This window comes from Notolabrus celidotus, chromosome 2 (genome assembly GCF_009762535.1).
Source record: "Notolabrus celidotus isolate fNotCel1 chromosome 2, fNotCel1.pri, whole genome shotgun sequence".
In the NCBI taxonomy this organism is placed as follows: Eukaryota; Metazoa; Chordata; class Actinopteri; order Labriformes; family Labridae; genus Notolabrus; species Notolabrus celidotus.
Window position 1 is genome coordinate 28,729,211 of NC_048273.1, and position 15,995 is coordinate 28,745,205.

A 15,995-nucleotide genomic window follows, 5' to 3' on the forward strand; every position below is an offset into this window, starting at 1 on the left:
GAAAATGAAAGGAGGGATAAACAAGAAGGGAAAAATGTGAGACGGAAAAGTGTGTTCAGATGGGATCCAGGGGGGAAAAATCCATTTGGGAGCGAAAAAAAGAGAAAGGTTTAGACAGGGTGGAGCTTAGGTCTTGGATGGAAAATGCGCCGAGAAACATTCCTGGCATAGTTTGGGAACAGTTCAGCAGGCAGCCCAGGAACGACGTCAGCTTCCCACTACGGTATAAAAGTGCGGAGGTGGCCGGACCTCAGCAGACTGCAAGCGCTTTACCAAGAGACTCAACTTCTCTAAAGGAGCCTCTAACAGCAGAGACTACCAGCAAACAAATCGACCGAGCGAGGGAATACCTAAGGACTCCTCCGAAGACAGACTTTACCTACTTTTTATACAACCGAGCACAGGATTCCTCGTGAACACGCAGAAGAAATTTATTCAAGATGCTGATGCTTACTGTTGTCGTTACCTTCCTTGGAAGCCTCAACTTGGTGAGTTATTTCTCTTTTTCAGTCTGAACGAGAACCCTATTAGTTGTTTGTATTTTAAGGAGAAGAGCATAAGAACGTGTTTTTTTCTGATTCATAGAGTGATTCTTTGATTTGGGGGATACTCTGTGTGTCAGGACTTTAAAAGTTCAGTCTTTAATAGAGGGTTTCGTTGGTTCTTCAGGTCCTCTCCTCCTCCTCATGCCCCTCCGTGTGTGAGTGTCCCAAGGAGATGCCCAAGTGCGCACCCGGTGTGAGCGTCGTCCTGGACGGCTGCGGCTGCTGCACAGTGTGTGCCAGGCAGCTGAACGAGGACTGCAGCCTGACCGAGCCTTGTGACCACACCAAAGGGCTGGAGTGTAACTTTGGAGCGAGCTTTGCTGCTGCTACTACTCGTGGCATCTGTCGAGGTATGTACAAAGACCCTCCAGCTCCAGATGTGCATGCTTCACAGAAACTTGTTAAAATTAAGGAGGATGATTCAGAGTTGTCTGGAAAGATCATACAGTCTGAGATGTGCATGCTTTTCAACTAAAGTTGAAGTCCTTGTTAAAATGAAGGGGTTTGATTGAGGAGTATGGGGAGCTGTGTGATTTCAACACTGTGGAATGCAGATAGGAGGAAACTTAGACTAAACTCTCAGCACAGACAGCCCACTGTGGAGGGAAAAAAGACTCCTCAGGCAGCCTCAAGAATTTCACAGTTTAACTGATCCTTACCTGGCAGCCATGTGATGTCTTCTGCAGACTTTTCCAAGCAGAGCAGGAAAGAATAACATTCCTTTCCTCCTGTTTTTTTCTCCCCCTTGCAGCCAAGTCAGAGGGCCGACCCTGCGAGTACAACAGCAGGATCTACCAGAATGGAGAGAGCTTCCAGCCCAACTGTAAACACCAGTGCACATGCATCGATGGGGCGGTAGGATGCGTCCCACTGTGCCCACAGGAGCTCTCCCTGCCCAACCTGGGCTGTGCCAACCCAAGACTGGTCAAGGTAGCAGGCCAGTGCTGTGAAGAGTGGGTGTGTGATGATGGCAAGCAGACAGACATCCTGGAGAAGATCTTTGGCAAAGACATGTTGACTGATGAGTCAGAAAGAGACCTCACCAACAGGAACGAGCTCATCGCTATCGTCAAGGGAGGACTCAAGTCTCTAGCAGGTAAGAAAGGTGCCTCTCATCCTGGAATGGACTTGTTTTTTCTGGATGTATACACAAAGGGTCATAAGATATGAGGATTCTAGGATGCTAATGTTTTTTCTTCCTTCTTTCCCAGCATTCAGAGCACAGCCTGAAGTCCACATGTTTGACAGCCAGAAGTGCATCGTCCAAACCACACCCTGGTCCCAGTGCTCCAAGAGCTGTGGAACAGGAATCTCTACCAGAGTCACAAACAACAACAGCGAGTGCAAGCTGGTCAAAGAGACAAGAATCTGTGAAGTGCGGCCATGCACTCAGTCACCTTACTCCAGTCTGAAGGTAAGCCTCAGCCACTTAATGTGATGAAAGCATGCAGGATACCAGAAAATATATCACTTTCTCTGTGTCTGATTGCACAACTAATCTCCATCTCCCTTCTGTTTGCTCCTCTGAAGAAAGGAAAGAAATGCAGCCGAACCAAGAAGTCCAGCCAGCCAGTGAAGTTCACCTACGCTGGCTGCTCCAGCCTGAAGAAATACAGGCCCAAGTACTGTGGAGCCTGCGTGGATGGTCGCTGCTGCAGCCCTCACGACACCAGAACCATCCGCGTCAAGTTCCGCTGCGAGGACGGTGAGACCTTCAACAAGAACATCATGATGATCGAGTCCTGCAAGTGCACCTACAACTGTCCCCATGCCAACGAAGCCTCCTACCCCTTCTACCGCCTCTCCAACGACATCCACAAGTTCAGAGACTGATTGGTGAACAACGTCCAAAGCCTTTAGCAAGAGAAGGACATCATCAGCAGTACTGGCGGCCATTGGCGGTCCAGATGAATGCAGGGGTGTAAATAGACTATCAATCAACTACCAGCTTCTTGTTGTAACTAGATTCCCAAGGAATTGTGGGCTTACATCATGAGGACTCAATGAAGTGCACTGTTTGCTGTGACTCGGCAGCATTCCTAACTATGAACTGCTTCGTATTAATGGAGCATCCGAAGTAGCTTCGTTATGGAGCAAGATGTAATTAATATTTGTACATTTATGTTAGTCTCTGATATCAATTCACTGTGTATATTTTGATCCTTTACATCAGACATGACACAGACTGTAGACTTGTGTGTGTATATGTAGATATGCACATGCGCAACTTCAATTAGCATACCATCCTGTATCTTAAGAACAAGACACCGAAATGTAACCTCTCGACTTGTTTAACAAGTGTGCGGTTTCATTCCTTCCTGACGTGGGCATTATTGTTCATGTTTTGTGGCAGCTATTGAACTCCTTTCATGAAAAAAAGACAAAGCGAAACATGTCAAAGGATGAATGAATGTTTTTATTATTGTTATTAATATTATTTATCGAAAAATGTAGCTACTTTATTTGGATATTATGTGTCATACTGGAATAAATTGTAAAATGATTTAATTTTATATGCTACAAATAAAACTGATTTATTTATGAAATATGACACCGTCTGGGTTGAGTTTGTTTGAGCTGTGCTGCAGGACGGCACAAAGGACAATGCTCGTATGCAGTGGGGGCCGGGGGAGGATGTTTAAAGCCACCGTTCCCAGAGAAAATCCCCTTGTTATATCATTCTGTAGACCCAACAGATTCTCAGACAGACACTGAGCAGGGTCAGTCTCTTCTTATATAACACAGCCTCACAGGCTCTCTCCTGACTTTCTGTGCATTGGAATGCCATTCTGGAGCTAGTTTTCTTTCATTTGATCGGGCTAAGCCATACACTTGACTGATTCTGAGAGAGGGGGGGACAGATTAAGTCCACGAGTAGCAATGAGTATGGGAGTATGCCAAGAATCTTAAGTGCTGCTCTGAATGGACCGGGATTAGACACCATGCAAGAAGGACAATGACTATTATATTATACAATAGGCTGTGTACAAAGAATGCATTCCCAGGGACGTTTTTTTCCTCTCACATGGGGGCATAGCAATACCAAATTGACCTAATTCATTAGCAGTTGCCTTTAAAAGTGAATTAGTAGCATTGGCCTCTGCTGGCTCTTAAACTGCAGGGGTCTGCTAAACAGTTGTAAACAGCCCTGCAAAGTCGTGAGGGATTAAGCCTGCCTTCCAGGTTTCACTTTAACAAGCATAAAGAAATACTATTATGAGGTAGAAGCAGGGGATGGACAGGAAACGGGGTAACATACTTTCTACCGTGGTCATAGAAACTTCCACTTCAGTTTTCCAGCTACTGAAACGATGTGTTGCTACTGTCACTAACACCACTTGACACCACTCGAATAACAAAATAAATAGCAGTCTGACAAAGAGGTGTTATTTGTCTGTTTGAGACGCAGGGTCTGATGGCAGATTCCTGCACCTGGTACAAATACCTGCAGTACAGTCTGAACCGGGGTAAGGAGAGCAGAGCTCAGGGGCAACGACAGGGAAGGGTTTCTTTTTTTGATCCAGGTAGAGGGAGCGGCTCAGGAATGCAGCAGTGGCTCAGAAAGCAGACATCCTGATGGGCGGCAGATGTTGGAAAATATTTCAGAGCAACATGTTCACTTTAGCTAAGAAGATTTTCCAAATATACACAAACACTCCCGGGTGCACACTTGTATCCACAAAAAGGCATTTGAACTCCTCACAAACAACTAAAGACAAGACTATCTGAAGCTGCTCGGCACTCCTGCACAGCACTCCTGCATCGCTGCTGGAAATAAGTCTAAATGGAGTGTGTTTAATAAGAGGTTGAGCAGGACACATTGCCTTTGATTGAGCTGCATACCTCACAGGATGTGCCCGCTGAGGTTTTACAGATTGCTCACATGAAAGGCTCCTGAGGTTTACCTAATCACAAAGATGTGTGTCTGCCCCATGCAGCCGGATTTACAGTCCAAACACTTTCAGGGAGCTCTGTTCTGTTTTTGCTCTTTGTCTGTCTGTTATTTCCATTTGGTACTACAGAGTTTGGAAAGCAACTGTCGTTTGTCTTGTTAACACAATGCAACTAACTCGGTTATGTAATGGCACCTGAGTGTTATGTGAGCTGTCCTTTAAGTCATCTGTAGCATTCCTTTATAAAGCACTGACAGACCACAGAGACAGCACCGCAATCCTTCAACCTTAACTGTACCAAAAGATCTCGTCATGCTCGTGAGAAATTAATCTTGTTGTCCCAGCCAACACGACACAAACCTGTAAAAACCATCACACTCTCCCACATAAAACTCCTGCAATTAAATCACCCAGAGCCTACCTCATCCCCTGAACCCAAAAAGTGTTTATATGACAAAGACATTAGCATTAAAGCCTCATCAAGAACTACGTAATGCTGTACAACCAGAAGCTAACAGCACAAAGAGTGGCCATTACAACATGCTGGAAGCTGCTGAGCACTGATGTCAGCTATTTTACAACCCCCCTGTCTATAACCTCAGGATAATACTCACTGTTATAAAGAACCCATGGGCAAGTAGTAAGGAGGGTGAGAGGCTGGTCACTAAGTACAAATGCAGAGGGGGGCCTTTGTTTTGAAAGGCACCATCTGCTGGACAAGACAGGGAAGAGCATCCTATGTCTTCAATGTATCTGGACCCTTTTACCAGAGTATACCTGCACAATCTGAAGTCTAATAACCATGACATGAGCAGCAAACTGCCTAAACATCTTCATCATTATATAATAACAAGTATGCATACTTCATGTTAAATGTCACTGAAACAAAGTGATGTAAAAGACTCATTATCTTCAAGGGTGTGGGACCTTTGCTTAAAACTCAGCATGCACACACACACACACACACACACACACACACACACACACACACACACACACACATACATAACTGTGACAGTGATGCAACTCCTCAGACACACCCATCACATCCACATCTGTAATTACATAAGAATAACTGATGAAGAGGCGTAGGGCGAGATTCAGAATCCGTTCCCTCCCAGGCTGTGTGAGTGATCCGTCTGTTCCCTGAAGGCCGCTGGCTACTGGAGTGATCATTTCTCTCAAACAAGCTGAGCATTGATGGAAGAGGGAGAGCGGAGTCTTTGGGCGTCTGCCTCAGCCCAGTGGAGACAATGTTTGACTGAATAATCTCCAAGGGGGCACATGCTGTCAACAGCTGAGCTAATGTTGGCGTATGCTGTTCTACTGTTGTTGAACATGGGCAGAACAATGAGATCACATCATCGGAAACTGGAATTTTACCTTTGTTTCCCTTAAAACCAATCAATGTCCACACTCGAGTTTAGTGTTGTAGTGTGTGGTTGCAGCAGCAGTTCTACTATACAATCTAAATATTACAATAATAAGCTATTATAACTAGGTTGGCAGGTTTTTGATTTTTTGGTCAGGCTAACTCCTCTCAATGAGTCTTTTAGGAACATTAGATCTTCAAGAATCTTCATACGAACACAGTCTAAACTCGATCTGTACTTTAAGACATGATCGTGATAATGTCCTTTTTTTTTCTTTTTTTTTTGTCAACTTAAAAAAGTACAAAAGGAAAAAAGGATGTGTTTCTTATATAAATATAAAGGCTAACTCTATTTTGTTTTGCTTGTTTTGAGTTTGGGTTGTTTTATTGTTATTATGACATTTTTCATTTAATGTAACTAAAAATATGGGAAAACACTACCAGTCAAAAGTTTGGAAACACCTTATCATTTCAAGTTTGTATTTATTTTAATTATTTGAAACACTGTAGATTAATATTGTAGACATCAAAACTTTGAAAGAACATATATGGAATTATTTAATTAACAAAAAAGTGTTAAATAAACCAGAATATGTTTTATATTTTAGATTCTGTAAAGTAGCCCCCATTTTCCTTCATGACAGCTTTGCACACTCTTGGTATTCTCTCAGTCTGCTTCATGAAGTGGTCTCCTGGAATGGTTTCTAATTAACATGAGCCTTGTCAAGAGTTCATTTGTAGAATGACTTGCCTTTTTAATGTTAGAGACAATCAGTTGTGTTGTTCAGAGGTAGGGTTAGGACATGTATGGCAAAACCAGATTATTTCATAATTTTGATGTCTTCAGTATTAATCAGAATAAATAAAAACCATTGAATGAGAAGGTGTCCAAACTTTTATATATATATATATATATATATAAAAAGAAGCAGGTCCCATTCAACGGAGGCCGCCATCTTTCACTGCCATGTTTCTACAGTCACACAGAGCAGACAAACTAGAAGGACTTATGAAGGATCATACTTGTCATGCATTGCAGGAGCTTCTTGTGCTTGAAGGTCACCATCATTACTGGAATTTCCTCAATGGAATGGAATGAACAAGGGGGTGTTTAAATCTAAAATCTAACTGATAGAAGACAACCCATAATACTACAGCTCACATATTTTCAATCCCTCCATTAACTTGACCGCTTATCCCGGTCAGGGTCACAGGGGGCAAGAGCAAATCCCAGTTGACATTGGGCAGAAGGCAGGGTATGCCCTGGACGGATCGCCAACCTATCACAGGGCTAAGATGTAGAGACAGACAACTATTCACGCACACACTCACACCTATGGGAAATTTAGAGCGACCAATGAACCTGGTGAGCATGTTTTTGGACCTTGGGAGGAAGCCAGAGTACCTGGGGAGAGCAGATCACATATTTTAACAAAGATATTTGCATCCAAAAATGTTTCAAACTTCATGAATATAATTTGGGTAATCTGAGTATCAAGATCTTAATGCAGACATGGTTTTGAACTACACTTGACCTCAGCTACTGGTGTTGTTTCCCAACATGGTGGACACTGTTTTAGGTCAGTGTGTGTAACTGTAATAAGTGTGGACTGAACAACTTACATGAAGAGCCAAATATCAAAAGTGAAGTGTGCAGTTCAGGATAAAGACTGGTGTTACTGGAACTCAGCCAGTAAGACCTAGTGTTCTGCTCTTCTTCCAAAGCTCTGCCCTGAAAGTTGAAGTGTATGCACTAACAGAAAAATTTAAACTAAAAGTTATGGATAATGAGTCGTATAGTGGAATACAGAGTGTCGGCTGCCCAGGGGTATTTCAGCTTAAAAGAGAAAATCAATTTAAAGTTTTGTCTTTAAAGTTGTGGCAAAGTTCCTTGTGGGCAATGTTGTAGAAGAGAGAGAATAGCCAGAGGTTGAAAAGGTCAGAGTAAAGAGCAAGACTGCTTCCTGTTACTTATTGACTGCAATTAATTTGTTTGGAACAGCTCGAGCAACTTTTTGTTTCCTATTCACAGAGCCAAAGATGTGAAAAACACTGGATTCGTTTTGAGCACATATACAGATAGCGGAATGTGGGGAACTGCTGATTAGACAAAAAATACTTGATAAGAATCGCATACCCCATCTTTACTGATCTAGCAGATAACATACACAGAGTGTTAAGTCAAGTTTTTATAAAGCTGCTGCATCCCAAATACTTGTCCATATAATATGTACAGTTGTGCTCATAAGTGTACATACCCTGGCAGAATGTATGGTTTCTTTGGATAGTTTCTGATGTCATTATGATATAAAAAGAGTAAACACAGTTGTTTGATAAAAATTTTGCTTTACCCAACCACTAACCATGAGTGAAAAAAAAGTTTTTCTCTTATCATTTATATTCTCAGAAAAATGGCCAAAAAAATCACAAATTCTTCCAGGGTATGTAAACTTATGAGCACAACTGTATCTTTGATTCCTTGATAGTTTTAGGCTTTGCTAACACCTGTAAAAAATATAAAAAATTGGGCGCTGCTGGCCTAGCGGTCTGAAAGTCCCATATACAGAGGCCACAGTCCCCATCGCAGATGACGCCTATTCGACTCCCGGCCACAGCCATTTGCTGCATGTCTTTCCCTGCTCTCTATTCCCCACATTTCCTGTCTCTCTTCAGCCATCCTATCAAATGAAGGCAAAAAAGCCCCAAAATATAACATATACTCAAATTAAAATTGAATCACAGCTTCACAGCGGGCAGGCTGAAACAAACAAACAAAAGTGTGTGTTCACTGTGTTCCATTGCTCACATTTAGCATCTAAACTTTCAGTTTCATCACATCAATTCAGAAGAGCTTCATTTATATCTTTCGCAGCTCACTTCAAACTTCACCACAATAATTGATGTCATAAAACAACATTTTCTTGGTCAGGATATAAAAATGTGATTTTAACTTTTCTTCAGTGGTTGGCCAGAGGATCAGGATTCTGCTGAAGTTCCTATGGAACATTAAGAGACAAGAATGATGTATTTTCCTTTTCCTTTGTCAGCCCCATGCTGGGTAATAGCAGCCCGGTTTCCAGTATTGTGAGGAGATAAATGCTGGTAAGTCCTGAGTCATTAGACTGTCCGACACTTTCCTATGTCACACCATTTTTGATTTCTTCTGCCTCTTTTGATCTCTGGAGCTGACAATGGTTGTGCCATGGAAATTTAGCTAATGAGTGGCAACTGTGACTTTAGTTTAGGGCAGTAAAAAAGTGCCCGCTGGCCTTCCCCGGTCACAAACTGCAATTAAGTAAACACGCAAAGAAACAGATGTACATTTAAAGAAAGGCTGGAGCACGTACACATGCCCTCACTTCATGTGGCCTTAGGTTTGGTCGGCCTATTTCCAGTGTTGCGGCTGATTGTTTGTTCTGTGTGCCTCCCCCTCTGTCACCTTCTCTGCAGGTGCCTCCTGTTTGAGGCAATGAAGTCCACATATGCCTGCACTAGGGGAGAGGCATTTGAGTTGGAGACTGCTGCCCGTCTGCCTCCTTCAGGGGGTTTGTGTGTGCTTTTGCTGTGTTTTATCATGTTAGAATATAGTTGATCTTTGTTGAATTATCTAATCCTTTTTGTCATTTTATTTTAAGTCCCTTTTAGTTGTATGTTAAAAGGTGTTTTGGTGTTAATATGGATTCATGTGTAGGATTATTGCTAGCCCCATAGGGCCGCCTTTTATTCATTATTTTAAGGGGTTGGGGTGTTACGGCTGTATGTTTCTTCTGTGTCCCTCCCCCTCCATCACCTTCTCTGCAGGTGTTTCCTAACCAGCAGCTCAGAGTGTTTCTCCAACAGTGACATTGTCCAGTTGCTCTCCAGCAGACGACATTACGTACCAGTAAGGCTCAAGATACTTATACCTCTCTATCATTTGAGTGCAGACTATGATGTGTGTGCTTTGTTGTGTTTTGTCATGTTAGAATAAAGTTGATCTTTGTTGAGTTGTTTAATCCTTTTTGTCATTTTATATTAAATCCCTTTTGTTATATGTTAAAAGGTTTTTTTTGTGTTTATATAGAATCATGTGTAGCATTATCGTTGGCCCTATAGGGCCGCCTTTGGGTGGGGCGTAACACAAAACTGAGAGACAGAAGAATAGATAGTAATAACTATCATGATGACTACAGGATATTGCATTTTTCTCTCTCTTTTTTTCTTAATCAAAATGATCTCTACTCCCATGCATTAAGACAAAAGAAGGATATTGCACAAGAATGAAAAATCATGAGGCATAAATGTTCTTCCCTGTACCTGCTTTGTGACTTATCAACTAGTCATGTCATGAACGTGTCCATATAGATCATCGACACGTTGGAACTTTCTTTAGGTTCTCCAATATGAAGGAGCAGCAGTTTCAGTCGAAGCAGGGTCTACATGTTTGGGTGGAATACATTACTCATAGGACAGAGGTGATCCGTCAGAGCAGTTAGGGACACAACAATGAACACTCAGCAATAAATAAATAACTGTCAGATGTGATCAAAGCATATTACTATTTGAACTGCAAGGCATTTTGCTTGTATATGAACGCAATCTAAAATATGACATATTTTCAACCACATGCAATTCAAGGTGTACTTCTGGGAAATAAGAGCTGAGCTTCGATTGATTGTTTCATGTCAGTAGGATCATATGGAGCTCCACTTTCACTTCGTAAAGCAATAAATTGCTAATAAGAATTGTTGAGGTCTACATGCACTTTCAACAACACAATTTCAATAATGCAGTAGACAGAAAACATAACCAGAAAGTCTCGAGAGGCATCAGCAGGTGCTCTGAAAACAAGTTCACATGATAACTCCAGGCTGATATTCAAAGAATAACAGACAACAAGCAGCCTCTGTTGGTTTGGACTGTCAGCCTGACAGAAAGCAGACATCAGGGAACAAGTGAATCACTTCCTGCAAACAAGCTGCAGGGGATCGGTCTCCGAGGCGACGGTGATGACAACATTCTGGTCTGTTTGTGATGAAGTGACACGCTGATGTCAGTTTATCCCCAGAGCAAGATGGGTTCAATCAGCCAGAGACCCTATCAATAAGTCCAAAAGAGTGATCCAATAAGTGAGTGTGTTTTATTTAATGACTGATCATGCAGTGTACAAATTAAATTAAGTCCCCTCACAAATTTCAGTCTTATCCGTCATGAGTCCTGCATGTTTTGGTGTGGATTTATAATGGAAAATTTCGGGGCAATCAGAAAGCCTCAGCCTGTGCATCATGTTTTTGTTGACCAATGAGGTTACTATCTTCACATGAGCTGGAAGAGGAATAATCTGTTGAAAAAACTGTACAAACCTTTTAAAGAACTGCACATGGCCTCTTAAACCAGTGCTACTCGCTGCTTTGATCAGCAGGATAAGGAACTTGGTTGAACACGAATTCAAAATGTGAAACAAACATTTTCAGACTGAAGGTTTTTTTAAATAGTTTCAGTACAAAAGCTTTCCATGATGTTTGACATTATGTTTGATTGATAATCTATTCTAAGTTAACCCATCTGTGCAGTGTGCATCATGTGTACATGCGTGACATCGGAAACATTGGAAACACAATGTGGTGTTTCGGTACCTGCCTCTCCTGACTCAGAGTACAGCCTGTGTCAGTATAAAGCCACCACTTCACAGCTGTGTCCTGAAGCTGGTCTCATAAAAAAGGCAGCTCTGCACGCAGCATGGCTGAGCCCTGCCCACCAAATTAAGACTAATTAAGTCCAAACCAACTTTAGAAAATTCAAAGGGCTATTTACCTAAATTGGAGGAATTATTTCCAATGACTGTGTTCTCCGCAGACTAAAAACAGCTCAAATGTACTTTTAACAGCAAACAGAAACAACAGCAGAGCTTTTGTGTGGTTGCATTGAGTAACTTTATTGAGATAGAAAATTAAGAAAGCTGCTAAAATAAAATGGGTGGTAATTCAACCCAGGCAGAGCTGTGACAGAGGGAACAGATGTGTAAGCCTAAGAGGGTTTTACTCTGTACTGAAGGAGCTTGGTGATGTGTGTAACTGTAGTTTCTATAACAGTGTGGATATGTCTACTAAAATGTGCCACATTTAAAGGTACTGTGTGTTTTTGATTCAAGAGAAACAACAGGTTATGAACTCTATTTAACTGCAAGACACTTTCAGACGTCAATATTGGTAAAATGTTCACTACTATAGGTGGCATGAGGAGGCCTAGCACAGCAAAATATTGTTGCCTGAATTGGAGTGACAGCACTGTTATAGCTTTTATTTTAAAGCTCCTGTGTCAATTTTGGCAACCCGTCTCTTTTCTGATTTTATCTTGTTCATCAGTAAGAAGTGAATTTTATATACAAAAAAAATCCTCCAACCCTCTTACAAGTAAAATATACAACTCTCTGCAAATGTGGGCGCTTGTGGCTCAGTGGGTAAAGTCGGACGTCTATCAATTGGAAGGCTGGCAGTTCGATCCCAGCTCCGGCAGTCACATGCCAAAGTGTCCTTGAGCAAGACACTGAACCCCAAATAGCCCCCGCTGTTGTTCAGCGGTGAGTGATAGTGTATGAATGGGTGAATGTGACGAGTAGTGTGTAAAAGCGCTTTGAGTAGTCAGACAGACTAGAAATTTTTCCATTTACCAAATGTTTGTCATGGAAAATGCTCAAAAAAGCTGTATCTGCTTTGAACTGTTACTCACCTCATCTGACACCTACCCTGCATTAGCAGTTTCAGGCATTATAAAATATCTAAATAGATATAATGTTTCTCTAACTGATGTTATTGTTTGCATTTTTAGCTCAAAGAGAAACATCAATATTAATTTCAGTCTTTTCATAACCTGCTAAAAACTCTTTAATGGAATATTTTGAATTTGTGTGAGTACATTCTTAGCCAGTTAGCTTGGTTTATCATTAAGACTGGAATCAGGGAAACAAAAAACTCAACTCTGTTTGATAGGTTAATCTGGGTGCCTGCACCTTTAAAAAAGCAGTGATGAAAACAGTATATCTGTATGTCCATAGAAAAAATAAAAAATAAATGATTCAAACAACTTTGCACATTAAAACAGAGCAGGACATGTTTTTTTAATCTTTATGCTAATATATAAAAGATATTATGTAGAGTGAGCAGGTAGTTATGCAAATTAGAATCCCTTCAGGGTGAGACAAGACCCGTCCATGTTATGACAGTCTCCTGCTCACCCTGAAGGGATTCTAATTAGCATAATCACGTTCTCCTTCCATTATCCCTCTTTTTACCCAACTGCCAATTAAAAACATAAACAGGCTAAACAAACATACTGATTTTGAGAGGATTTTATTTTAAATGTATGTGTTTGTACAGCTTGAAAAATAGTCTCTCCAATTCCACAATTATAGATTCTAATCAGCCTAACCTGTGGGAACAATTAAAATTAAACCAAACATTTCAATTCAACATTAATTAAAACATTAGCCTATCTATTTGTAAGAATTCACAGCAAGTTGAAACCAGGTGAACTGGTCTTCTGCAGGAATATTGATCCTGACATTCCTGTCCTCATTCAGCTCTACTCCTTCTCCTTCTCCTTCTCTTTGGATCTATGATGTTGACACATCTTTAAACATAAATAAGGAAAAATCCCAGCTTTAAACATGTTGCTGTTATCACTTACACTCTGGGTTAAAGTTATCTTGTAGCAATCAGCAGCTTAGAGATGCACTCACCAGCTCTGCTGCTGTTGTCTGGAATGCAGGATAGAAGTTGCTCCATTTTTCTCAGAGATGGTTGAGTCTCAGTAGTTCTTCCGGCTGCTCTCACATCTGTGGCTGCTGTCATTATTTTCTGACTCTAAAGACCAGCCTCAGACAGACACTAATGTTTTTACCACAGTGTTAACAGGCAGATGAAATTTGCTGGACTTCATATGACGTGTGATTGAGTCATCTCTCGCTTTGCTGTTGCTATTGAGAATTAAGTACCAGTGTTATATGGCTTTGACCAATCAGAATCAATGGCTTACCTGTGTAATAATAGACAAATTGATGAATGAGCTTGTTTTTTTGTTGTAGTGCTGTTTCATTAAACTTGTCAGCCTACTTTTGGCCCAGCTGGGTATGATCCCATGTTCCTAAAAGGGTGTCAAGACCATAAAACTGGACATTAACATTGTAGTTGGAACAAGGGATAAATGAGTTTGGGGTCTCTGCGTCATGCCTCACAGAGGGATGCGCAGTGAGATGTGAGATCATTGCCCCTGACTGCAGAAGGGTGGAAAATGCGTCATTACAGGCCCGACATCAAAGAGCACCCATCCACAGGGGTTAACATCCAAAAGAGGTTAGCAGAGGTTATAAAAACACATCTATAAACACAGGCCCCACCAATGAGCCCCACTGTCAGTTATTGCTGGCACTCGGTCGACGTAATAAACCAACATTAGGTAAGAATACGATATGCAGAGGCACCACATGTGCAAGAACATTCACACAGGGAGTCACCCAGAGGTGTCAGGAAAACGAGCATGTCAACGTTAACTTTTATGAGCTGATGGAAAAAGGAGACTAATAGTTTTACTGAGGCCAGACAGAAAGGAGAGATTTCTTTTACTTTCAAGTGGGTGAGGGCACAACAAGGGGAGGGTGTCCCTGACTTTTCAATTAAAACACACAGTCAACAGAGGGACACGTCACCTAAAGATCAAGGTTAGAGATATGAGAATGTTTTCTTTTTTTGTTATATTTTTCTGGCTTTTAATTCTTTTTTGGGCTTTTTCACCTTTAATAGACAGGACAGCTGAAGAGAGACAGGAAAATTGGGGAGTGGAGATTTGGGGAGGATTTGCAGTTAATGGTCGAGGCTGCAATCGAACCTCTGACCTCTGCGACGAGGACTATAGCCTTGGTATATGGGGCACACGCTTAGACTACTAGACCAACAGCACCCTATTGTCCACATATTTAAAGATGATTGACCCTCCTGTTATGTTCGTTTCTTAGGGACAGCAATAATGTTCCTGGGTCAACTTGTTCAATTATCCAAACGTGTCAGAACCCCAAAAAATCCCAATACACATTTTTTTAAATCTAATTTTTAACTTCATTACTAACCATTGAAATCAAGATTTAGTCCATTGGTGTTCTTTAATTCTCACAATTCATGCTTCAATGAGGATAACTCACTCATTTTTCATTAAAATTAATGTAAAAACTTTTTTAATGTACATTGGAAATACCTAAATATAAATACAATAATTTTACATGACATGGATTTTTGTTTATTTTATTTTACATTTTGAATTTGTATTTACTTAAGAAGTGATGTTGATAAATTAACACAACACCTCTTCTGTCACATGCAGATTTTTTTATGCTGCATTTAGCTGGTTTGGAAGGCATAGATTGCCTAAAATAGACTTTAAAAAGGGTCAATTTGACCCACAACACAACAGGAGGGTTAAGATGAAAATTGAAGAAAAATAGTGGACAGTTTAAAACAAACTAAAGGCACTGGTTAGTGCAGTACATTATTTCAAGGTATAAAGGCTATTCATGTTTACATATGACAATTATTCGTTTTACTTGTGCTTGTAGCCGTATCAAACAATCTTAATCAGCATTGGTTCATGGTTCCGCTGTCACTGAAAGTTCACATTTTTGTAAAAAAAAAAAACTTGGAGGAATTCTGATCCATGATCGTCCACACATTTGCCAAATTTTACCAACTTATTACAACCAATTACATGACCCAGAGCTTCTAAAGCCACACACAACCTTGCTCCTCCATGCTGCCAAACCCGTCTGCACCCTCAGATCCTCCTCCTCAATCCACCTCACTGTCCCCCATGGAACTCTCTCCCACCTGACCTCCGTAATACTGACTCACTCCCACATTTTAAATCCAAACTCAAAACTCATCTGTTCAGACTGGCTCACTCCTTCTGACCACAACTCCATTCAGGGTTCCCACTCTTTTCCAGAGATCATTTTCCAGGACATTTCCAGGACATTTGCATTGATGATCAAGCTGGTATGACAGTCTAAATTTAGTTCCTAATTTAGTTCCTAAATAGTCTAATATGTTCCTCTCAGTGGAAGTCTACTTTGAAAGACATGTAGTCTATGGCTATCAATGAAATCATCTCTTACATACTTAAAAATTATGGCAAATTGATAATAGAATAATGCAACCACAG

General features: G+C 41.0%; 1 protein-coding gene across 1 annotated transcript; it reads left to right on the forward strand.

The window, feature by feature from the left end:
- Window positions 1-259: 259 nt before the first annotated feature.
- ccn1 (cellular communication network factor 1) lies at window positions 260-3,058 on the forward strand. Its single transcript, XM_034699513.1, has 5 exons — window positions 260-488; window positions 670-895; window positions 1,297-1,641; window positions 1,757-1,959; window positions 2,076-3,058. Exons 1-5 carry the CDS (start codon window positions 441-443, stop codon window positions 2,376-2,378), a joined length of 1,125 nt encoding a protein of 374 aa, XP_034555404.1. The 5' UTR covers window positions 260-440; the 3' UTR covers window positions 2,379-3,058.
- Window positions 3,059-15,995: the final 12,937 nt, after the last annotated feature.

What these genes read in the sequence shown, in the direction of transcription:
- ccn1 (XM_034699513.1), top strand. Translation starts at nt 441, where the DNA reads ATGCTGATGCTTACTGTTGTCGTTACCTTCCTTGGAAGCCTCAACTTG. An exon ending in TCCTTGGAAGCCTCAACTTG is followed by an intron (nt 489 to 669) that starts GTGAGTTATTTC and finishes TTGGTTCTTCAG; the next exon opens with GTCCTCTCCTCCTCCTCATG. An exon ending in AGGACTCAAGTCTCTAGCAG is followed by an intron (nt 1,642 to 1,756) that starts GTAAGAAAGGTG and finishes CTTCTTTCCCAG; the next exon opens with CATTCAGAGCACAGCCTGAA.